At 34.4% G+C, this 25,250-nt stretch overlaps 1 protein-coding gene across 5 annotated transcripts in view; it reads left to right on the forward strand.

The window, feature by feature from the left end:
* The first annotated feature begins 843 nt into the window (after nucleotides 1-843).
* Nucleotides 844-25,250, forward strand: part of CFAP20DC (CFAP20 domain containing) — a 69,374-nt gene continuing 44,967 nt past the window's right edge. Inside the window, exons 1-9 of one of the 5 annotated variants that reach the window (XM_035546661.2) lie at nucleotides 844-911; nucleotides 1,387-1,476; nucleotides 5,029-5,115; nucleotides 7,244-7,333; nucleotides 7,459-7,552; nucleotides 9,610-9,682; nucleotides 18,552-18,666; nucleotides 20,781-20,937; nucleotides 23,595-23,759. In XM_035546661.2, coding sequence (XP_035402554.1) covers nucleotides 5,095-5,115; nucleotides 7,244-7,333; nucleotides 7,459-7,552; nucleotides 9,610-9,682; nucleotides 18,552-18,666; nucleotides 20,781-20,937; nucleotides 23,595-23,759 — 715 coding nt within the window. In that variant the 5' untranslated portion in view covers nucleotides 844-911; nucleotides 1,387-1,476; nucleotides 5,029-5,094. Of the gene's footprint in view, nucleotides 912-1,202; nucleotides 1,477-5,028; nucleotides 5,116-7,243; nucleotides 7,334-7,458; nucleotides 7,553-9,609; nucleotides 9,683-18,551; nucleotides 18,667-20,780; nucleotides 20,938-23,594; nucleotides 23,760-25,250 lie in introns of those variants that run through there. The other 4 variants (XM_050712722.1, XM_050712723.1, XM_035546662.1 and 1 more) reach the window with 4 other exon arrangements.

Below are 25,250 nucleotides of genomic sequence, written 5' to 3' on the forward strand. Positions count from 1 at the left end.
TGTGATTTCTTTGAAAATCCTAAGGTAAAATGAGAAAGCTAAATAAATCCTAACTCATTCCCCTCCTTGACAAGACCAGGAGAGTACCTTTCAGGAGCAAAGGAAAGGAAGATGATGAACAGGGTGAAGATGGGCTGAAACACTATCAGACCCGCTGGTGGCTCAGCACCTTCAGTTCATGGATTTCATCACAGTGTGATGGGTTACAGGGTCCTTAATTCTTAGTAGAAATGTTAAGGCACACTTTGAGAGAGAAGGGGGTATTCAATTATTTATTTGCATGTGTGTGAAAAGGCTATGAAGTTTCATAAGGAAATGCCGTGATAAAGAGTGGTGATTTCAAGGAATGATCTTCTGTGAGTGCTATTCCAAAACCCTGGATCAAACTGGTTCCCTGTGACCTCTTCCCAGAGGCTTTTGAAGCCTTCAAGACTTATTCCTGACAACATTAAACTAATGGTGCTGTGCTCATCTCCTAAGAGAAAAATGCATGATCCACAAGTCTAATTAATTCCATAAAGACCAAGGGCTTTTACGCAGCTGCTCCAGTTCATAGCTTCCCGCATTCTTCTCAGAGGAAGAAAATATAAATAATAAAGGACTCTCTGGCACCCTGCATGGGGACCAGCACAGCCTTTTCCGAGGGCCAGCAGCCCTCACGCTTGGCCAGTTTTTATCCACTCGGTGAGAGGCCTGCGGGCAGCCCTGCCACCACCGGGAGACCCCCAGTCCCCTCACTCGAGCTCGCGGCCGAGGGCACCCAACGCCCGGCCGCCATCACCCAGCGATCTGGCCGCTTCGCGCGCGCCGCCATTTCCAACGGCTTCCTCCCCGCTCATCCCCGCCTCTCGGCGAGCCCTGGGCCCGCCCCTGCTGTAGGTGCGGCCTCGTCCCCAGCCACCATCGGCCAGGTGAGACCCGGCGGGGGCTGAGGTCCCCGAGCAAACCGACCCCGGTCCTCCGCGGCCAGCGGTGGGGCCTTGCCGGAGCGGCACGGCCGTGCCGGCCGGTGTTCAGGACGGCCCCGGCGGCGGAGGGACGGGGGAGCCCGGCTGTACGCTGGCGGGACGCGGCCCTGTTGTGGCGCAGGGAAACTGATTTGCGGGGATGCCGGTGCTTGAATCACCCCGTATCAAAACGCTTTGCGGTCGCATCTTTCTAAAAATGAAAAGTTTGATTCTGTTTTTTTTTTTTAACTTCTTAATTCTGCAAGTTGCGTGTAAAGGCTGCCTCCGCCACTTCAGGCATAGGAACGCTGGCAGTCTTAGTATAGTTTATTAATGGTCTTTTTGCCCATTTATTATGTTAACTTGTGTTTTGAGAAAATATATAGCAGTGTTACAAACCCAGCTTTAAATATTCAATATGTGGAATTCATTTGTCTAGAAGATGCTAAAACCCTTCATCAGTGATGAACTGCTTTCCCTGGTGTGTCCCAGCCTACCATAAATCAGCACTGGCTTTGGGCCCATGATGGTGAGTTATATGTATTAACAGTCTTGGGTCTAAGCCTACGTTCCCTGCCAAAAATAGTGTGTTTGTGTCATTTTTCAATGCGAATTAGTAGGAGGTGCGCGTTCACTTTACTTTGCTTCACACTTTTGTCTCTCGAATAGAAAAATAAATAAACACAGCTTTTTCAACACATGGAAATTGATCAGAAAAGTATACTCATATACTTGTGTAAATAGTCCCTTTTAAGTCAAGGGACTAGCCATGGCTACAGAGGAGTTTAGGAGTGCATGAGTCTGTCTCTCCCTTTCTCCCATGGGGTATAATAGTACTTAGTATTAGGTAATTTAAAGAAGCCTGAAGGTATGTCTGTGTTTACTGTTTGTGAAATGCTTTTTTGCTTGTAATTTACAAGGGCCCGATTGTTAGAAACATGGGGCTACATGTACACAAAATACCATTGAAGTGTGCTATATCACAGCATGAAACATTCTAGTTGGAAGAACAAAATATACATGAGAATGTGTCATAGGATGGGGGTAATTTTGCAGGGTCCTGAGTGGTTTGTGAGGAAGAGGGTTAAAGGGCCCTTTGGACTGTTGCTACTTTATTTTTGGTGCGGGAAGCATTATAAAACTAATGATCAGTCAGTGTACAATTCAAGACATCTCAAGGTAAATTCTGAAAGGAATCTGTTCATCCAAACATAAATATCTTTCATTGTCACTTAACTTTATAAACCATATTTTTCTATTCTTCATGGTTTGTCATCGACTGACACTTTAAGCCTGTATTTCTAGTTGGGCAGATATACTAAAGTACATGGTTCAGGAAAAAAAAAAAAGCTTGATCTGTGAAAGAAAAATGAGAGAACTGCCACTTTACAGCATTCTATTAAGATGTCATAAAAAAGATTTATTTGAAAAATATGCAAAAAAAAAAGTGGAGGGCTTATATATCAAGATGCTGTTGATTTTTTTCTAAAATAGCCCCTCTTTTTTCAAAAATAATTCCTCTGGGTTTTAAGCCCTTTTTTTGATTTTATGGAGAGGATAGGAATAGGAGTGATGAAAATGGAAAAATATTGCAATTATGAATTTTCCGGTCTTTTTCACGTGTTTCCCTGATCAATTTACAGTAATCAGCTTTGTAGTATGAATTGTCCCAACACAAATGGTAACAAACTTTGAATCTAGCTGGCTTTTAGCTAAAGTTAGAAAGAGCCATCTCGTTATGAATTTGATAGTTAGGAGTCTCTTCAGTTTTCTGAATCTATATAAAATACGTTCTGCAAATTAATAATTGACGTAGCCTGTATGTATGTCAGTTTCAAAAACAACTGCATTGGTGACAAATACTAAGCCACATTTTAAGTACTAAGCCACATTTTAAGCCGTGAATTCTATTTGATGATTTGAAAATTAAAGATTTCTAGTGGTCATATGAGATTTCTAGTCCTTCAATAAGTGTTCTTCACCTCAGAGGTTGTTTTTTTTTTTTCTTTTTAATACTATGCACTTACTAGATGTTACCTTTTCATATATATTTCTACCCTTTCTGTGATCCATTGAAAGTCTTTGATTATTTGATCATGCTTTCTACTTTTTCTTAAACATATCATTTGAATTAGAACTTTTCAGTTTACACCATGCTTTCTCCACTTCAATTTAAGGACTAATTGTTAGCAGAAGTTTTTTTTCTGTGAAATATGTGTGTCTACATGGTGTTTTACCAGCACACGTGTTTTTTCCATGCTCAGCACCAACCAGGTGAGAACTATTTCCATACAATACAATGTGGAGATAAATTAATGTGATGTCAAGCCAAAGCTAATAAGCACTGCTGAAAGGCAAAGAGTATTAGCACGGTATTGAACCCAAGTTAATATATCAACATGGCTTCCACTCACTTTGCACTTACACAGAGCTATTTGCATCTTCTTTCAAAGCAATGCATGATGTACTTGTTAGTGGGCTGAGTCTATGAAAGCCAGGTACGCTTTATGAGAGAACAGTGAAGAAAATGAAGTATTACTTTCCATGTCTTCTCTGTAATTCTAACTACAGCAGTGTTTGCAGATACTGTAGCTGTCCACCTTGCTAAGTAGCTTTAGCCTGATAAGCTTGTTACACATGATATGGTTTCTAAATTTCATTTTCTTCCTAATCAAAAGGATGAAAATGAACTAATGTTTCTGGTAACAGCATGCTACATGTTTCTAATTTCTGTGTGTTTATATTTTTCCATTTTTATTTCATTTACAGTCAACTTGGAGGTTTACAATAATTGTTCCTTGTTAAAATAGAATGCTGTTTAACATCAACTGGTTTCATCACATTTTCCTAAATGAATGGTGATACATTTTTTAAAATAGAATGATGTTCTAATCTTTCAACTGTGTAAATTGTTTATGAAGTCATGCAATTTGTCACTGAATTTCTAGCTCATTTGCAGTTGTGTATCATCTTATAATATTTTAAACTTTTTGTTGCTCTCTGGTTGTGAGAGGCCAGTATTACATCTAAACTTTTCTTCATGTGAAGCTATACTTACATTCTCCTGGTCAGCATATTCTTCTGATCTGTTTAAAAAAAAACAATTTCAGGCTCCAAAAAATTCCAGAAATTAAAACTAATTTAATTTTGCAAGTACTCTGTACTGAGCTGAAGCAATGTACATAAACAAGGTATAACAAATGAATTAGAAGCACAGTCTTTTGAAATGTTTTCTCTGAGTTGATGAGCACTTTCAGTTTCCACAGTGAAGGTGCATGTTGTCTCTTGTGACTGGTCCTAGTTGCTGATTAAGACTGACAACTGCTTTTTATGTTCAGGGGCCCTTCACATTCTGCTGACTTCAGATGAAATTGCAAATATTCTGCACAATCAAAAAGAGAAGTGGGAGGCTTCCGTATCAATCCCTTTACTTTCTACTGTTCTGATTCTCCAACTGCAGAAATCCCTTAACTCACATTGACTTTAGCAGCCCTCAAAATAACTTAAGTGTTTGGTTTGAGTCTTAGAGTAATCATCCTCAAAGGAGACTGCTGAATTTGAAAGAAGATAATTTGTCTAAGAAGTCTCTGCCAAATATCTCTAGATGGAGTGGTTTCTATTGCAGCTGTTCCATGTGATTCTCCTTTTTTATATTAAATGTTAAGCCCCTCTTTAAAGGAATTCTGATGTTTTCCAGTGAGCACTTGATAAAAAAGAGTAATAAAAAAAATGTGTGTTAAAGATAATTTTCACTCATTTTTAAACTGTGAGGAATCCTTCATTGTTAAAAATAAGGGGTGATGATAAAATTACAATTTCAACTTGGAATGTGAGGAAAGGTATCATTGAGCACTTGATGCATAAAAAAACATTTTCCAAAATAGCATCAATATTAATAGTTTTTGGAACTTGATTCTCTTGTGGTAGCCGTCTGATGCAGTTGATATACATTCTATTATGAAGGCTATTTAAGAATAGTATTTGTATCTTTTAAAATATTGTTCGAGTTTCAATATAGGAATTTTTTCATGTCAAATCCCATATAAATTTTGTGTTTTTGTTTTTTTATTTTTATTTGCAGGGTAGTGTATAAGTGTCTTTACTGATTGAAAACCTGAAATATTTTTTTTGCTGTGAAAGCTGGAAAATGTTCAAAAATCAGTATCAGGTAAAACAGAAATAGTTTTAATTTTTACCCTCTTCCATTTCACCTTTGAGAGAACTCAATTAAAATGGCTTATTCAGGGGGAACAAAAAGTCCAGATACAGAAATGTTTTAGAAAGTGTATTATTCAGTATTTTTATTAAAATGTTATGAAATAGCGGGTAGCTACAGATGCTGTGAGGTCTGGAATGGATACCGACATGGTGATATCAGTGACTGTTTTTCTGCCTGTTCCCTTGTGGGCTAGGGAAGGCGCCCCGTCTGCTCCCATCCAGTCATGGAAGCAGGCCCAGCTCTTAAAGTATAGTCGGAACAGGGCGGTTGGTTTCTCTTCCTGGTCCAGCACAGGTTACCTGTGAGGTACCACCGGCCAGCACAGTCATATTGTTCACAAACTTTAGTATCACATTTTCTGTTTCTTGGCCTTCCTTTTCACTACTCTACTTCCCTTTCTCTACACCAGTCCCCTCCCAAGAAATCAACCCACCCCAATTACTTTTTCACAGTAGTCCCAGATGTTCTACATCTGTACCTGAAACATATTTCTGGTGCTGTTACGTAGACTATCGCAGCTTTATATGGTATTAATGATATGGGCACTTAGGTGCTGTTGGCCTTGTAGGAGTGCAGTCCCCAAAAGATGCCTCATACTGCCCTCCAACTCCGTTGTTCATGGAGTTTAACAGTTTCTTGTATAACTCCTCCTCAGCCATCCACAAGATCCAGCCATCCATCACGGCACTGTCAGTAACTTCTGTCAGCTTCTCACATCAGTGCTTGTTATGTTCAGCATTTTTTCATGTTGTGTCCAGTAGTAGTTTTCCATGTCCTGTTCAGTTATTTTAACATCAAGCCAGGGCCTACTCAAGGGCTGCAGCGTTAACGATATGTACCTGTTTCTATTTTGGAGAAAATTCCAATTGTTTGATCCAAAAGATTTGTTACAAACATACATACATTGGCAGTTAAGAATATTTTACAACTTTCTGACAGCTTGGTCCTATAGTCCTTAAATATGTCTGATAACTTTTTAAATCGATAGTACATCATATTTTTTAAATTCTTTTTCATCCATTATGAATTAAAAATATATTTTATGGATGCTGTTTATGGAATGCCATTTTTAATCTCCTTAGAACTTAGTAAGTGTAGTCACCGGGGTTATCTGTCAGGCATGGGGGGGAAATAATTTATATACGGTACAGAGTTGATGTTCTCTGAAAGCATAATTTGAAGCATTTATTTTGCTGGCACGACTGCTCGCCCCTCTTGCTCATAATGACTTCTGTACAATTGTTTGGGCAGCTGAGCATAAAGAGTATTGGGAAGTGCATACAACTAGAAGTGAGAAGGGAGAGACAAAGTTGTAGTGATTGATTAGGTTGACCATAATGCTGAAAAAATGCTGATCAAACCATAGCCTGAGTACATCAGAAGACATCTTCTGTGACATCAATTGTGAAAAACACTGAAGCAGATAATTCCATAAGAACAGCTGATAAAGCCTGCTTCCCTAAATGCTTATGGTTAAATTCTTTGATGTCTTTATATGTTTCGTGAACTGTTCTGTCAAATCAGGCTGGAATTTGGTAACTAGTAGAAAAGTTACAGGGAAATGTCTTTGACATACTCACACATGTAAACAGAACCAGCATGACTCTGTAAACTTAATTTCCTTAGGATGTTAGACAAAACATCAAACATGCAACAATTTTTTTGATCATTTAACAGTATGTTTTAAATTCACTTTATTTGGTGAGTTGTAGAAATAAAGTATATCTAAGTATAAATTGGAAATCTTCAGCATATTTTTAGAATTTTTACAATAATTTTGCTAGAGAATGAAATATATATATATATTTCATGAAATATTTCATGAAATATATATATATTTCATGATATTGCTTCAAATTTATGTTCTGATCTTCTAATAAAGATAAATATTGACTATATGCATTGCTATATTGTAGTAGTCTAGAGGCTGTTAATACGCTATTGTCTGACTGATCAGTAATACCGACTCTGGTGTGGGGTGGGATTGTATTTGGTACATCACTGGTACTCTTGACCGGTGATGATTCTGTGCTGAACATTTGGTTGGTTGATGCATCCTTAAACCGTTTTATCATAGGGTGGTCCATTTGTTGAAATATTCAGTGCTCAAGGCAAGAACCCAGGAGCAAAATGGAAGATTTTTGGCAATCCTTCAGCTATATGGAAAGTAAGTTTTTAAGAAATTTATTAAACCTAGAGTATAAAACTTAGAAAAATGTGAATGAAACTTTCTTTTTAAGATTAAGAATTATATTAGGATGCTTATGTTTGTTTGTTCGTTTCTTTTTGTAGGAATATGATAAAGAAATAAAGGGCTTTGTTTTTGTACTTGAAGGAAGCAGTCAAATCAACAGAATGCAGCTACCAAAGGAAACTAAACAAGCTCGTAAGTGTCAAAGAACTAAATGTCCATGATGCTGTTCTGATTATTAAAGCAGTCATATATTGGAATGTCAAACTTGTATTATTCTCCTTTATTCTGAGTTTAGTTCAGCATTAGCAAAGTGGTTTTTTCATTAATTTTTTAGCAGGTCAGCACAAATAAGTAAAAGGTATAGAAATGCTGTGTTAAAGTTCTTAAGGGAAGATCCTTGGTTGCTGCATATTGTCCTAATTCTTCTGGTTTGCTTCTGTATCTGATCCTGCTACAGACTGATGTCTGGCAAACAACTTCTGATTCTGTCAGAATAACTGGTGCAGTTGGAAAAGATAGATAAGTTTTCAGGACATGTGTGTTAGAGCACTTGTCTTTTCTTATTTCTACTTCATCAATTTGTCTAATAAAAGATATTATCACTATACATGAATTTTGTATTAACTGAAATCACTATGGTGTGGTGACTTTTCACTCAAAAAAATCCCCAAAAGTGGTGTGAATAATGCTATATTTTTACATTTCTTATTCAAGTATGTCTTTGTTATTGAGTCAAAGGTCTTAGCACACATTATTGTAGTCAAGTATGTTGTGTAAGAGCTAGATCTTCCACTTGTTTAAATCAAAATCATAACATTTATTGGAAGGAATTAAGCCCCATCATTTGCACCAAAACAAAGCCCCAAAATCAAAGCAATTTGTGTTGCAGAGAACATACAGCAATCATCTTAATTCATGCCTTAAATTCCGCTGCAGGGTGTTGTGTGTTATAGGGCTTGTAGTAATGAACCAAGCTGTTTTAGGTTTAACCACATGCTTTTGAAGAAAAATTGAGATGGTGATTTTAATTGATTAAAGTAGGAATCGTCAAATATACTTCTCATGCATGGTATTTAATTACCAATTAATACAATTTTTCTCAAACATACAGAAAAAATAATAAATGAGAAGTTTAGTCTGGTTATGCACTAAGGCCTTGAAAAGTAATCTGATTTTCCTAAAAGAAGTTTTAGTATTATATTCAGTATTGTAAATATTAGACTAATGTATCTTTCTGAGAAATCCAACCTTAATTTGTTTATTGCCAAACCTAAAATAAACTATTACAGCCTAAAACGAGGCTTGAGAATTACTGCTGTGCATTATCACTGCTAAAAATAGTTTGGTTTCAAATCAACTTTAGCTAGTGCTGCAATACTGTAGCCAAATTCCCATCTCTTACCATTCTGTCTCTCTGTCTCATTCTGTCTTCAGGTGTGTGCCTTAAGTATTTCATTTCTGTCAAATATACGATCTGCCAGTTGTACTGTAAATTTGGAATGCTCTTCCAGAATAAAAGACATTATGTACACAAATATAATTTGAAATCTTAAAATGTTATTTGACCCACAAAAGAAAGAAGTTTTGAATTGGCATTTTTCAGAAGAAGAAATATTGTTGCTGTTGAGTCTTGCTAAGTCAATGAAGACCAGCCCATATCCTCATGGGTGGAATAGCTAACAAAACCATAGAACGTTCAATTCACACAGCTTTGTACTACCTGTTTTTCCCCAAATTCCAGGATTCCCTGGATCCCGAAAGTTTTCTTGTGTTTATTGCCTCGGTTAAGCGTGATTGTTGTAAAAATCAGAATACGCCATTGAGCATTGTTGCAGTGATCTGGATTGCATTTTTACTCAAGATCTTTTTAAAGTTGTTTAGTAAGGTTTACATTGTCACAAATGTAAAAGGAAGCTTCATATAGTTTTAAGATAATCTTGATATGAACGTATTGCTTTATTTTATAATTGTTACAGGATATTTGGTTCACATGCTCTTGGAACACAATATAAGTGTACATAAAAAATCGGTTCCTTTTATTTTCATGAGAACTTCTCTAATGACACAGATGAAACCTCTAAAACAACACTTTCACTGCAGTTTGAATTTTTTTTTTCATGTTCATGTGTTTTGTGAACATTGGGAAACAGTATTGCAAGAGCAAAACTGTATCGTACAACGTTGAAATGCTTGATGGTGAAAGGTGTATTTGTGTGCACACAGCATATTTAATTTTTTTCTGTTTCTAGTGGGACTGATCCAGCAGTTTCTGACACTTCAGATTTTTGTGCCAATGGGACAAGACTTCTCCACTGAGTTACTGTAAGATGCATAAAATTTCCTTGAATGCTTAATGTAAAGTGGATGCCTGATTGCAACCATTAATTGTAATGGCAGATTTTCCATTAAAGCACAATGACTTACCAAGTCAATAAGAAGTAATTAAGCTAATGAGATCATTATTTCTTGGATATTTTAACTACTGACATTCCTCTGAAGATTGAAAAGATTCTTAAAATCGTGAATGAAGATGGTAAGACTGAAGAAATGAGACGTGAATTTATCAAACAAAATATTGGCTCACAGGGGTCTCCCGAAAATTCATAAGAAATTTATCAATCACTATTCCAGGGTCCTTTGCTTTAGGGGAAAAAGAAATATTCTAATAATTAGATTAACAAAAGAAATATTACGTCATTAGAAGCCCTGCAAGAATAGATGAGTTAAATGATATGTAATTAAACTGGGTAAACTCAGTGCTGAATTTTATTTTTGTTTGTCTTTCTGTAACTTCTCTGTTCTTTGATGAATTTCCTGAGTGTAGTTCTGCTTACACTTTCTGCTCCTATGGTTTTAATTGCTGTATTACTTCTAAAAGTGTTTAGCAAAAGGGACTAAATAAACAAGATAAGTCATGCAGTAAGCAGAAATCAAGTACACAGATTTGCTTCTCATAGGCATTCTGTAGACAGATGGCAGAGGCTTAGTGCCAGGTTCAGGAACGTATCTTCAGATTGCCTATGGTTTTGTACTGGGTTTGGTTCTTCAGGGTACTTCTGGTCATTCATCTATACCTCTTATCAAGAACTTTTCTGCAATTCTTCCTCTTTCATTTTCCCTTTTTTATCACTTGCTTTTATTTCTTCTTCTTTTTTTTTTAATAAACATGAGAACTCTAATTTTCTACTGCCTCTTCCCTCTTTCTTTGCACTTTCTCTTTTGAGCTTGTATCTAGGCTTTACATTTTCTCATTGCCTTTCTTGTTACCTCCCATTGCATTTGTATTTGCTATATATAGCATATATAAGCATACACTACATTACTGTATTTGACTATATTTACTATATAAATTCAATATATTTAAATAGTTGTAACTTTTATTTTTTACTTCTTTTCTTTTTTCTGTTAACCTTCCAGATTCTAAATCAGTATTATCAGACAACCTGATACAAATCATAATTCTCTTTCCTCTTACATGCAGTGGTTTCATTGTCTATGTTGATGAAGTAATCTGTCTTAATACATTTCCACTGAATTTTTATGAAATAATAAATGTTTAATTCAGTGTAACTGTTTCACTACTTAATTATGTTATAATAAAATTATGCTTATGCATTCAAAGTAACCAAAGCTACCTAAAGGTGTATATGCAGAAGATGATAGAAACTTATTTCAAAAAATTAATGTTTTGTATTAGAAATCAACTGTAATTTATTGATGTACCAATAAACTCTGTGCAAATACTTGCAAAATAGACACTGTATTTTATTTTAGCAGACTCCTGATAATCCAGTAATTAATGAAGGCAAGTCCTTCTTGCTTCTTGTTGCTTATACATACTAGTAATAAGTGACTGCCATTCAGTTCTTTTTATTTCAAATGTTTTGAAAGGAATCTATTGCTTGTTTGTGGACAGAATATTGATTGTGCTGGTGCTTCCTGGAGTTCAATGGCCCAAGACAGTTTTTTACATAGTCTGGCTATGTACTTATAATATAGTCTTACTACTGAATCTTTGAGTAGCTTTATGTGAAAATTCATAGCATACCAAGCCATCATACCTGCAAATTTACTTTTAAGTAAAAAACACTTTGGCAAGATTTATAACAGCAGCAAATGATGCTTTATGGTACATTCCTTCCCCTCCCATTCTGCGTAAATAGAAATAGTATGAATATAGTTTGAGCTTCATCCTCTCTTCTGCATTTTACTCTGTGACTTATCTGATCAGCAGACAAGAATTTCTTCAAGGCCATCCATCACTGCTGGCATCAGCTGAGCTAAACCTTCTAACTTGCTCCTAATCAACCAGTCATGCGAGATTCCTGTCATAAATACTGAATGTGCAAACAACTGTTTAAATTATCTGTCTTGCCTTTTCTTTGGAAAAAAATTAAGTAGAAATGTAGATACTTTGTTAGAGGGCATGAATAGATGAGTATCACCACATTAACAGTCAATGTATTGATCTGCCTAACAAATGTGTAAAATAATTTGTGGATGAAGAATTTGGTGAAGCATAATAAAATCTGAAATAAGGTGGGGAGCATGTAATTTATGCAGCCTTTTTGAAGCAAATAATAGCAAAGCTGTTAGTAATACTGGATATAGCCATCTGTTGTAAATGTAGTAGCTGGTTGTTAAATTCTCAGTATTATGGATTTTGCTACCTTTCTGAAAAAGCAAAAGTAGCTCAATGTTTGGAAAATATTTGTGCATAAAAGAAAACAGCATCTGGCTTGTGTTCGCATTCTTGGTTTAGTTCCCAATATATGGACATGTGCAGGTGCTAGCACTTCTGCGTGGCATCTTGTCAAGCACACATACATTCATTCTTCTTAAAATACTGTAATGCCAGTCATTTGTCATACTTTATTTCTGATGTGTTTTTATTAGATGTTAGGTATCATGGGAAATTAGTAAGTCGTATAATAAGTTTTACAGCAAACAAGTAGAGTTGTTGATGTGAGAAAACAGACCTTTAAATTGTACCATAGATTTCCCCCCTCCCAACAGAGAAAAGTAGAGTTATCTGAGGCACGAACAAGAGTTAGAGTTCTGTTTCTGGTTATGTACTGAAATGCCGTGTAGCCTTGTATATGTCCTTGGAATTCGATCTGCCTTTTTTCTTCCCCCAAGTTCTTTCATACAAGTTGTGGGAGTAATATTTATCAAGTTATTTTGAAAGTACACTACAGAGAGTTAACTAACTCATTGTTGAATGATACTTTTAAACATCCAAAACACTGAAAATTGGAGTGGTTATAAATTTGTCCTACTTGTCAGATATAAAAAAGAATTCATGAAATTAGTATAGAATTGAAAACAAAATTCACAGGCCTGGTTTAAAAATAAGTCACTAGTTACATTAGCATTTGCTCTGAAAGAAGATAGGTATTTTTCCTCCCCCTGGTCAGGATAAATCTGTTAGCTTTATTCTGCAGATATGTCTAATTTCTCACATTTGATGACTTTCACTGCTTCTGCAGCTGTAAACCTATTCTAAGTCTTCTTATATCAATAGTTCCATTGTTCATTCAAATAATCAGTATAAAACATGAGGCACGGAGAAAGACTTTTTTCATTGTTGAAGGTTTTGAGCCTTTTTCTAGAGTATTGTCAGGTATTTTGCAGCTGCAGAACAAGAATATTCTCAAGTGGGTAATTTCTTGTTTCTTCAGTTATTGAAGGGGAGAAATCAGAATAAGTTTATCATGTTTTTATAACAAAAAAAATATTAAAAACTGTAGGTTCAAAATTTGTTTGTAAATGTACACGTTTTCTAAGGTTGGAAAGAAAAATGAGGATGGTGGTGCTGAATACACATCCTGAAACACTGATGAAATTACTCATGCCTGGAGGCCCAGGTGGCTAAAAAGTTGAGTGTTATCATCTTCAGTTATTTTGATGATAGTCTTTTTATAGTAACTTACAAGAATTAAAAAAAAAAATAAAAAGCCATCATATCCTGGCAGAATTAAAGCAAAGAAGACTAGCGTGATATCTGATTCTGACTAATACATAAACTCTGGGGTTCTGAATAGTTGATGTCCTGGTGATATTACAGAATAAATAGCTGTGCTCTAAGACTTTATAAAGTAAAGAAAAATATTGATTATGTGTATTTTAGCTGGTGCATCACTTTAAATAACATGGAGTAAATTGAATCGTGTATGTTTGGTTGGTAGGGTTTGTTGTTCAGGATGTTCATATGTCAAGGAAGGTAAATGTAGGAACCAGTGTTAGCAAGAAAACTTAGTTGTGTAGTTTTAAAGGCAAAATTCTTAGCAATTCACATAATTCAGTAATTAGAATAAAAGGTTTAAATGTGAGAAATGTGTCTGTATTTAAGAGGTCTATTACATATAGCAGGTGTGAACATAACCTTTTCTTTGTCTTTGTAAACATGAAAAGACTGATTGTCTCTCTTGAGTAGATAAATTCACGGAACGAAAAATAAAGTGAAAAGAATAACAGTCAATAAACTAAAGAAAATACACAACGGAATTAGTTACAGGCATAAATAACTGCATTATAAGGATAATTTGATTCTGGAAAAGATATATGCACTAAACTTTCCACATATTAATACTCATTAGAGTACTTTGTCTATACTGAACAAATCAAAACCTATTTTCTAGAATTACAGTTTTCTAAATCATTTGACACAGCTGGCTGTGCTTCAGAGGAACATACCACCATGCCATAAAAAAGAATTTACTAAATACTTGAAAATGAGAGAAAGAGCCACATGAATGAGCAGGTATCAAAACCAAGATGTTAAAATATTTATAGAAGATTCCAGAACATGTAAGAAAATATCAGTGACCATTTCCACAGTGTTTTTTTTGGGGGGGAGATTGGGAAAATTTGTGAAGTTCTATGTGTAATGAAGCTTTTACAACAAATTATTCTTGATCATTGAAAATATCAGATCATTCAGTTAAATTGATTGCAAATATGTCAATATCTTGCAGAGAGAGCTCAGGAATCACAATTTCTTCATAATTGCTAACATTTGGAAAGCTTTTCTATTCTAGCAATCAGATTTCATGATTCTCTTTCTGAACCGGCCACCTGTAGTACTGCCTTTTTATGGATACTGTTTAAGGGGACTTGTGTTGGTTTTTGTTGTTGTTGGTTTTTTTCCTTAATTGTCTCCAGAAAAAGATTATCAACATAGAAAATTCCAGTATATAAAAAGAAAGATGGTTCTTTGCATCTTGTTCCCTAGGCCTATGTGACGTATAAATCTCAATCTTTTATTTTGTAGAGATTTGATTGATTATCAACATAACTAAGTCTGTTTTAATGAGGGCAGAATACAGTGCTCTGGATTTCAGAAGATCAGACAGACAGTTCAATAAGATAATATCTCATACAAGACCAATTTACAAGTAGCGAATAAAGTACAACATGAATGAAATACAGACCATTCCTGAAAAAAAGCAAATTTAAGAATCTGTGACCATGGCAAATCACTTAACCATTACTATTCCTTTGTTTTTCTATCTTTAAAGTGGGGCTGATGATGGTACTATCTGACATTTGTGAATCACATAGCATTTACGGAGAAAAAGGCCCTATGATAACTAAGACCTAATATGCTAACATACTAATAGTTAAAATTTACTGGAGGATTCTGCCTGGATTTCAACCAGGATATATAGAAATTTCCAATAATAATAAATTGTATGACAGTTGCTCTTTGCATAGCAACATTAATGAAATATCTACTTTCATGTTTGGTAAACTTCCAGGTTAAGTCATTTATAAGGAGAAAAACACTTTCATTTTAAGAACAAGTGAGCCTTGATAAATGAAGCATCCTTTCAACAGTCCAACGTCATTTTTTCAAGTTCATTTTAAGCCTTGAATTGAACATTAACAAATGGTTATAAATTATTATACATACAGCAAAGTGAATAGGTAATCGGAGAAGATGAGTTTATCTATACTCTTGGGTAGTTGCTACTATTTACTTGCAATCTCACTATAGTTACCATTGTGAGGAGAACAGTCAATCAAAGTAGACTATATAAAATAAAATTGAAAATTGAGTTGGAAGGTAATTTTACTTTCAAATGTTTTGCAAATGTAGATGTTAAGTGTGAAATGAATGCAGTTAATGGCCATAGCTGGGAGAGTTATGCACCTGCTGATCACAGGAATATTATAATAAATGAGGTTGATTTTCCTGTTGACTACCTCATTTTTCTCAACATGGTCTCATTACTTTTCTATCACATGTCTGACCCTTAGATATAAATACTCAAACACAGATGTAATAAAAATACATTAACTCTTATATAGATTTTTTTAAATACATCTTTGAAAATCAAGAACTGTAGTACAGATGTTTCTTCTTTTTAGGTTTAACATAGGTGATGCTTTTCGATAACAGGAAAAAAAAGGTTGAGTTTCAACACAAGTACTCTTGAATCATTTTGCAAGTGAGAGTTCTAAATTTCTAACTCCCATTGTCTGAAATATTTCAGATAAGAGTTTCATCAGACATTTATTTCACTTTATTTTCCAAGAAACAATGTAACTGAAGAGTCAAAGTTTCACCAATTCCTGAATAATTATTTTCTTCTACAAGGACATAAATTATTTTATAGAATGTTAAGACCATCTTCTTTCTCTGATTTTGCCCCTTCTTCAAATGTTTACCTCGTTTATACTGTAGAATATAAATATTTTTATTGTTCTAAATTTATCTGCTGAATTAAGTTTTAAACTTCTTTAGGTGTGATTATAACTATATATCTAGGGTTTGCTTCTTCTTTATAGCATACATGCCATCACAAAAAAGCATTTTATTTTAGACATATATTTCTGATATAAATGTGTATATTTTTATCTAAATGACTGTCTTGTATTGCACTTCAGAATGCAAATGAGCTGTACATTTAGTAATGTCCTTTTTATTACAGTTAATATTTTTCAGGAGGGAGAAAGATAAAAATATTCATACAAAAATAAACTATGTCATTTCAACATATTTCTTGAACTAATGTTATAAAGTGAAATTAAAATTTTATTGCCAGTTATTTGGAGATATGCATGGTTTAAGTTCAGGGTCCTACTGTTTTGTCATGGCATCATTTAAAGCAACATTCTCCATTGAGAATAGCACTGAGTTTCAGCGGGAATAGTATTTTTGTCTGTTTTTCAGCACACAGGTTACTGCAACTACCTGGTTCCTCCGCATACTTGCTCAGCTATACACATAACGAGGACGTGGGGGAGTTTCAAACAACCGCTACTTCAGTTCTTTAAAATTCTTTGGTGCCTTACTTTCATAGCACTTCTGAACAGCAGGATTTACAGCAGAGTAGAGAGTTCCTGAAAAAATGCAGCCATGGGTTTTTCATCAATGGGTATATGAGAATTTTATATATCATATGAAATATGATGGATGGAACTGGGCCTGGACCTGGGGCACAGGTTTAGCTATGTGGCCAACTTGCTGATGATATTAGGTGAATTATTTCACATTTTACCCCAATTTCTTCAAAAGCAAAATCAAGCCCAGAATGCTATCATTGTAAGACACTTTAAGGTCCTATGGTGAAAGCACTTTTCAGGGGGTTGATAGTATTATTCATCCATTCATAAATATATGTGCAGCTGATACTGAATTCTACTCTCAATAGCAGTGCTGAGGATGTAATGCTTTACCCTGGCACAGAAGTGAAATTCCTGCCTTTGAGGTGCATGCAATTTATTTGAGGAACTGCTAGTCTCTCAAAAGAAACTGCTAGTAGACTCTTCCACTCCATTGTGATTTGCCCACCAATGTTATGAGGATGGATAGGTTAAAGATCAGGCGGCAAAGATCAGCAAGGGAGAGCAAAGAAGCAGCAAGATCTGTAAGGCCTATGAACTCCGTTTGCTTTGCCTGATGCTCATAACAACTTGGGGAAACAACCTGTTTTTATCAGCCTTACTAGTAGAGCCCTTTAATTTTCACATACTTGCAGTGTTTTTTGAACTGAATGCTGTCCTGGGTTGAAATCTTGAATTCACAAAAATAGATGAAATGTGTAACTTGCTCCAGAGTTAATGCCTTTCTAAATTGACTCAAGGAATCCTAAGAACATTTCAGGATGTTTATCACCAAATTCTGGGTGACAGCATTTCATTAGTTCAGCTACAGGTAGGCCTTGCTAATTAAAAAGTGTTTTCATTTAAAAAATGTGTAGCCTACAAGGTAGTCTCACAATTTTAAAGTAGAACTCAGCATTTAAATCATAATTATTTTTGAGTAATTACTTTTTCTAAGAAATGAGAACTGACAGAAAGTTGTTTATTGTAATTATTTGTCCTCTTGTCAGAGGGACTGCTAATTATAGAGAAATACCCATCTGTTAAAAATGGGCTTGTTCAAAAATAATAGGTAAATTAATCATCGTTTCCCCACAGAGATTGCACCCTTTAAAGTCTGTTCTCCAGTATCACAGGGTGGTATTGCTGGGCAATATCAACATTGTGCTGCTCACAAAACTTGAAGAAAGCATAAGCATAAGCAGTCTCTTTATCAGTTTAAAGCAAACCTAATCTTTGTGATCACAGCTGTGGTCTAAATCTATTAGAAATGTTCGAATTCAGTGTCCTTGGTGTCACTGTGAGATGACCTGAATAGTGAGCAATAAACTTCTGTATTATGTTTCCCATTTGAAGGTATGTGCTCAGAAAGTGAAACGATCAGACAATGTCTTATTTTTAAGCCAACAAAGAGTCTGTATAAAATGACAGAGGCATTTTTAGGAAAAGAAAGCAAATAATGTTTTTCTAGTTAGCAGGTGACAGTGTGTCCCAAGATAACACAAGCGTAAGGGGCAGAAACAAGTGTGATTATTAAAGGGTACTGGGTTCTCACTTCAAACAAATTGAATTCTTTCATAGTCTGAAGGGCTATGGAAATCTAGGGAAGAGTGTAGACTGTTGAAATAAAATTAGCATGTAAAGTGATTTGATATATGCAGGAATATAGCCACCAAGGTTGAATTTGAGAAAGAAATCTCATTACTCATCTTGTAAAAGAAGTAATTCTTAAATTCTCTGTTGCTATCACTGACATAAAGGTTCTGCATATCAATAACGGGGTTTTTTTGTGATTGTCAAAGATACTAGATTATTGAATTGACAAAGATCCATTCTGTTCTCTCCTGCTTTTATTTTGCAGGATAACTGATTTAGGAAATATTAAAAGAAGATTGTATTTATCAACGGTCCACAAGGAGTTGTCTGTAACCCCTCTGCATGCAAAAATTCCTCTACATATGATCAAGCGCAAAATAGTAGGTACTTTGGGAACATTCCTTGAACTGTGGTTGAGCAGACTTTTTTAGCAAAAGGATTTCATTTATGTCTACAGATCTGCTGAAATTACTGTTTGTTTTAGAATGCGGTTCCTGTCAATTCACAATAAGTCTATGTCCCATCTACTGGATGGTATCAGAACCACTTCATACTTCTACTCTTCCACCCTTCTTCTACCGTGAAGAATTCGTTCCCATTTTCCATGATTAATACTGATTATGATGTGTTTATCTGTCACTTTTACTGTCTATTCAGCCTGTGTACAAGTTCTCTGTGTCCCTAATTCTTCTCTTTAGTGCTCCTGTTCACATGTACCTTCTCCTGTAGTGACATTTTATAACATTTGCTGGAGCTGCAGCTTTCAACTGTAGCTGATGGCTACTTTCATGTGCTTCTGGATTCTCCAGATTCTAGAATATATAAAACACTGTATATTTCAAACTGAAGAAAATAAAACAATGGCTGTCACGTTCTGCCCCGCGTTCTTCTCTCCCATACCCAGCCCCAGCATATGATAATACCTGTCAAGACAGAAAACCTGAGAGGTTACCATATAACCTTCTAAAGACTCAAATCTCAAATGCTGCTTTAGAAAGTACTTTGAAGATGTGAATAGTTAGATTTCAACTAGATAACAATTACTACACTAAAGGGTTGTGGATTTGAGGCTAGACGTGGGAGAGAATATTTTACAGAAGCCTCTGAAGTTATGACTTATTTTAAGGTAGTTTAGCTGAAGGCTGCCATGATAATTTTAGATTTCAGGAGTTTTCTACTTTCTGGAAAGATCTGATTAAAAAAAAAAATTAACATGCATCAGATCATACCCATGAAGTTGCCATTATTTCAGCATCCACTGAAATGAAAGTATTCTTCTTCAGTATGATTTCAGTTAGTTGCTCTTGGTCTCAGGCTAGCAGAAATGTTTCAAGATTAAAGTATGCATTAATGTCTATTAAATTAAATTCAATCAGAATATGAACTTCAGTTATGCATTTTAATTTAAATAATCAAAGATTTGTCAGAGAGCTAAATGCTCTGGTCAGTTATAATGACAAAATATTTTAATAATCTTAACCCTTTACCCTTAAAAGGCCCTAACTCTTAAAGAGTAGGTTTGTATTTCTTAGAGTATATGGATACAAAATAATCTATCTTCTTTTAAGTGGTAATCTCCATTTTTAGTTTACGACTTTTACTTAAAGGAGGGGGTATAGTACTTTCAGTGACTAAGTAGGTCTTTTACAAGGCTATGATAGTTTAACTTATTTTATACCTTAGCTGATTAGCTGCTCGTTCTGTATTATAAAAAACAGCAATATGCAATGTTCGAATGGAAAAAAAAGAAAATTTTAAGAGCTACTGGAATAGTGCAGGAGAGTGTAAAACACTGATGTTAGTGTACTAACAGTGTTTCCTGAAACAAACAGAACAATTAGCTGATGAGAATTAAAATATATATTTAAGTGGGATTGTCAGCAACCTAGTTAGTTGTCATTATTTACTTTGTCTTCCTGAAATGTCTTAAAGGAGTGGGTAACATTTATTATAAATAAGAAGTAATTTTAAGATCTTATGGTACACTGGGGTCTTGTCCATACTGGAAATTTGCCCGAGTGTATAAGGGACACAAGCTTGGGAGAGGTCATTTTTTATGAATCTCAAAAAAAATAAATAAAAAAATCTCCAAGTACAAGTATAACCTTTGGAGCATTTAGGCATTTAAGTACATAAGTAACTTACAAAGTAATGTTGAGTATTTTTTTTTCCAGAAAACCTTCAATAAATACATTTTCTTACAAGTTGCTTACTTTGAAATAGCTGCAAAACATATTGTGGATATGCTAGGGAACTGAGCTCACTTGGACTGGCAGTCAGTAGGTCATATGTAGTGATTTGTTCATATAAATAATTGTCATAAAAGCAAATACAGAAATACCTTTTTTAATATCAAAATGTTACGCATTATGGATCACAGCCTGTGAAATCTAATACTCTGCAGAGGCTTCATTTATTGATAACTATACACAATTACTCTTCTGCAATGATTAGTGTTTGGGTTTTATTAAAGAATATTGTTTCTTTTTTCTAGTGGTGCAATATGTGTATTGACTTGGTAGCATTCACCAGTGAAATATTCAGAGGAGCTGTCTTCCAGTCTTTGGATGGAATTATTATTTCAGCTAACTGTAAGCTGAGAAAGATCTTCACTTTAAAATCCAAGCCTCAAGATACAGCCGAGGAAGATGGTGTGTTATAATTACTTTGTAGACTTAATCATAACTGTTCACATTATAAAATCAAAAACTTCTTGGTCATCAGATTTGCAGTTCAAAAGATTACACGACTTTGTGAAAATTAAAGTGACAGTGCAGCATATTAAATCTGTTGGATTTCAGGTGACAAATAAATGTGTACTCATCTGCTTAAGCATGGAATACATTAAAAGTATTTTATTGAAGAAATTCTGGTAAGATTTATCAAGTAGACAACTTGTTTTAATGATGGTATCTTACACTGATAGAAGGCTTTGGCCACGAAGAGGGTATCTGAAAAGAGAGAGCATTTGACTGGTACTTATTTTCTTTGTTTTGGAGTTTAGGAGTAGGTGGAGGATTTCTTTCTAAATAATCGAAAACAAAACTTTAACAAAACAGTATTGTATGAAGCTATCATAAATACCTCTCTGTGATCTCTAGTCCATTTATCCTATGGTGTCCTTTTTTATCAGGAAAGTAATTTTGGTGGTGGACTGAAAAATTAGAGATTATAATAGAGCAGGATATTGGTCAAAGCCTACCCGTCACCAAACCAGGATCAAAATCCCGAATCATTATTTTCCAAGGGAGAGAACTTCATTCCTCACTGGTATTTACAGTAATAGAGGAGGAATTGAAAAAGCACAACTGACACTTTCTTATTTAGAAGAAGCCTAGGTCAAATTCAGCTTCAATTTCATTCAGGTTTTCATTTTGTGGCTTTCAAAGGACACACCAGAAAAAAAGGGTTCTGTTTTCTGAAGGAGGGATGTTTAGCAGATGGGTATCAGTATTGTAAGTGTAACAACATTTATCTTCCATTTGGAAAACCTAAACCAATATGGGAGAGTAATCATTGTGATTCCTCTGGTGAGCTTGGAAAAAAAATATTAATTCACTAAGTGACTACAGGGAGAATCCAGTAAATTCTCAGTGGAATGTGCAGTTAGAGACATCACTGGCTTTAATTTAATTCATTTCCATCAATGCATTATTTTCTCTCTTCCATTCTAAACAGTTTTTAAAATGCACATAAATGGTCTAAATGAGTTCCAAAATTCAAAAATGTAGTTAACATAATGAGTAGACAGCTTTAATGAACTGTAGGCATGGTAAAATACTGCACTTTTAATTACTGGATTATCAGTTCTATGATTATTACACAGCTGGTGGGCATTAGTATTTTCTGTGTTATTATGAATTTCCTTATCTAGGCAAGTTTTAAAATTAGGTTACAGCTCAAGGTTTTGGCTGCATTAAAATAGCTGTATACTTCATACCCAATTACAGAAAAACAATAGACATTTTTTGTTATTAATTAATTTTCAGTTAACAATCATGATTTGATAAACCTTTTTTCCTCTCAGATGACTGGGACTTGATCAGTTCAGCTCCATTTAGTGCAGTGACATCGTAACTTTTAATGAGGGTCAAGTTCTTTGCTTAAACCTCCTCGGTGGGAGTAGTGATTTCAAAGTGTAATGCATTATTCTTTTGTAGTAGGTTATAGACACTGTTTTGTATTCTTAAAATAATAGCAAATGGAAAGGAAAAACCACGTATACTAGGAAATTATTTCTAAATCAGATGATTGAGATGGAACAGGAAAGAATTACCTTTGCCCTGTGATATTGAGGCGTATGCACTTGATATATACATAGTTGCCAGTTTCCATATAATCCTAAGGTTACATTATGTGTTGTTGTTTTTTCTAATGAAGTATTGTCTTACTGTGGTAAATAAATAATATACAGGTTTGGTGAAAAACAAGTAGCTAGCATTTATCTTGTTTAAATAAATGTGTCCACTGCTGAAATACGGCATGAGACAACTGAATTTTTGTTAGGTTCCTAATTCTTGATCCATTATTCATGTTTAGCTTTGGGTTTATATATTCCTCTTCTTATCTGAGGAAAATAGGCTAATACTCATTAGCTCACTATAGTCTAGTCTTCTAAAAATTGGTAAGAATTTACCTCAGGACGTCAGGAAGGGTTCTGACTCTGAAATCATTTCTTCACAGAAAATAACTTTCATAAACTCAGTTTATATTGGTTATCAAAGGGAAAGCAGAGACAATCAGATCATGTTCTACTAGTGCCTGCTGTCACAAGAACAGATAGGTCAACAGCTTTTTGGTTTAGTGTAAAAGAAGTGTAATAGTATCCAAAGTTTGGAATTAAAATTTGTCAAAATCTTTATTTGCATATGTGGGACTTTGCTATTTACCACTTCCATCCCACTGATACCAGTGCCATTTTCAGATGATCACTATGTCTGAAAATCAGTATAGCAGTATTAGAATTAAAGTGTAATTGTAATAAAATATTAGCTAAATGTATTTTATGCTTATGTTTCACTTGTTCACTTGCCAAATCAAATAATTTGTTTTACTTTGACTATTCCATACATTAGTATGTAATTTTTTAGTTTAAATTTATTCAGAATTTTTGATCAAAAAAACAAAAAATAATCTTAAAAATTAACATTTATTGTCTTAAAATTAACAATTATAGCAAAGTTTTCAAATTACTGTCATCTATTAAATTGTTACAATATTTGTAATCTACTAAACTAATAGTGTAAACCCAATTTAATTCCACTGAGTGATCTGTGAATGAAGTAAAGCCCACGTTTTTTGATTCTAGGTATGTGCTTTGTTCCATTTACACCATATGAGACCATAGATGTTATTCCTCGAACCTGCCAGCTAAATACAGATGTGCCACAAGTTACACAATTGCTGAACTTGGCTAAAATTCACAAGCCAGAAATAAAATGCAGGAGTTATCCAGTAACAATGCAAGAAACAGGTATTCTAATGTACTAAAATGCTGTGAATATGATCAAATACAAATAACATACAAATAACAGATTTTTTTCTGCAAAAGTGCATGTTAAAATTTTCCAATGTCTTAAAATACATCGCAACCCTTGTACAACTGTAATAGCATGAGCACACAGACACATGTTTATTCTATAGTTTCAGAGATGTGTGTGCAACCTGAACAATTCTTATTCAAGTGTGGGATTTATAATAACAATAATTATGAGGTATGTCTTTCAAATGTACATTACAGTGAGGCTGTTCAGTTTTTACACTTCTTTGAAAAGTACGTTAATACGTGTTTGTTTACAGTAACAAAACTCATCTAAGAAAATGACCAAGAATATTCTCCACTATTCTGAAATGAATAGGAAGGGTTTTAGATTTTTGCTTCGAGTAAGACCATTTTTGCATTTACTTATTTAAATTAGATTCAACTTTTTTTTATATGCAAGTACCATTATTGTGATACTAAAGGGCAAATAATATTTTAAAGTGTTATTGCCCTACAAGTAGTCATGCCAAAATTGTGTTATGAAGTTTAATTACATGTTTGCTTTTTAAATAGCAAAAGAAACTGGAATTCAGCCACTTGGTGACAGCATTCAAAAATCATACATTTTTGGCTAGGTTGTCAAAACAAGAGGGACTATAAAACTTAAATGAGTACAATAGTTTGAGTGATATATTTAAAAAAAAAAAAAAGTTTGAAACAAGTCTCTTAGTTAAACCTCAAGTTTTGCCATCCAGACTACGAAGATACATATCCCTTATATAGAAATATAGTAACATAATTAACCATAACATCCCTGGCCTGCGTGAAAATGAAGTGTGTTCAGCTTAAAGTTTAACCTTTATTTTTAATCTCATGTTATGAACATAGTATATGTTCTTCCAGACATGCATTTTAAAGTTCCGAAGTCAGGCCTTCTTGATAATGGAAGCTTTGGTATGTTTAAATACACTTCAATTGGCAAATGTACTTTTTAGCCACTAAACTTCTCATTTATTTGATAATCAAAAGCCCAAATTATTTTTAGTCTCATCCACTTTTAATTACACATATTATTTCATTATGCCATCAACACACTGTTATGTGTTGATGTAGGTAATTAATTGCAGTCAATTAATGTGTTCATAAACAGAGATTTTCATGCAAATCAGCTTTTATAATTGGAGCTAATAACATCCCAAGGTAGTCAGCAAATTAAAGAAATTGATGTTGGGTCATCTAATCTTGTGAAATGGCAGCTGTTAGGAGGAACCAAATGTCACATCAGGAACAAAGGAAAAAGCTAATGGAAGAAAGTGCCTTCTTTTGTGCTTATTAGTACAGTAAATTACAATATTTGGTTGCTAATGCATGATCTTTTTTTCATTTCCTTGATGACAATGGAAATAAAGCTTATCTTAAATGAAGACTAAACAATTCTATGAAAAATGCTTAAGACAATGTACAAAATGTTGTTCCTACTTT

The sequence above is a fragment of the Cygnus atratus genome, chromosome 10, assembly GCF_013377495.2.
Source record: "Cygnus atratus isolate AKBS03 ecotype Queensland, Australia chromosome 10, CAtr_DNAZoo_HiC_assembly, whole genome shotgun sequence".
Lineage (NCBI taxonomy): Eukaryota > Metazoa > Chordata > Aves > Anseriformes > Anatidae > Cygnus > Cygnus atratus.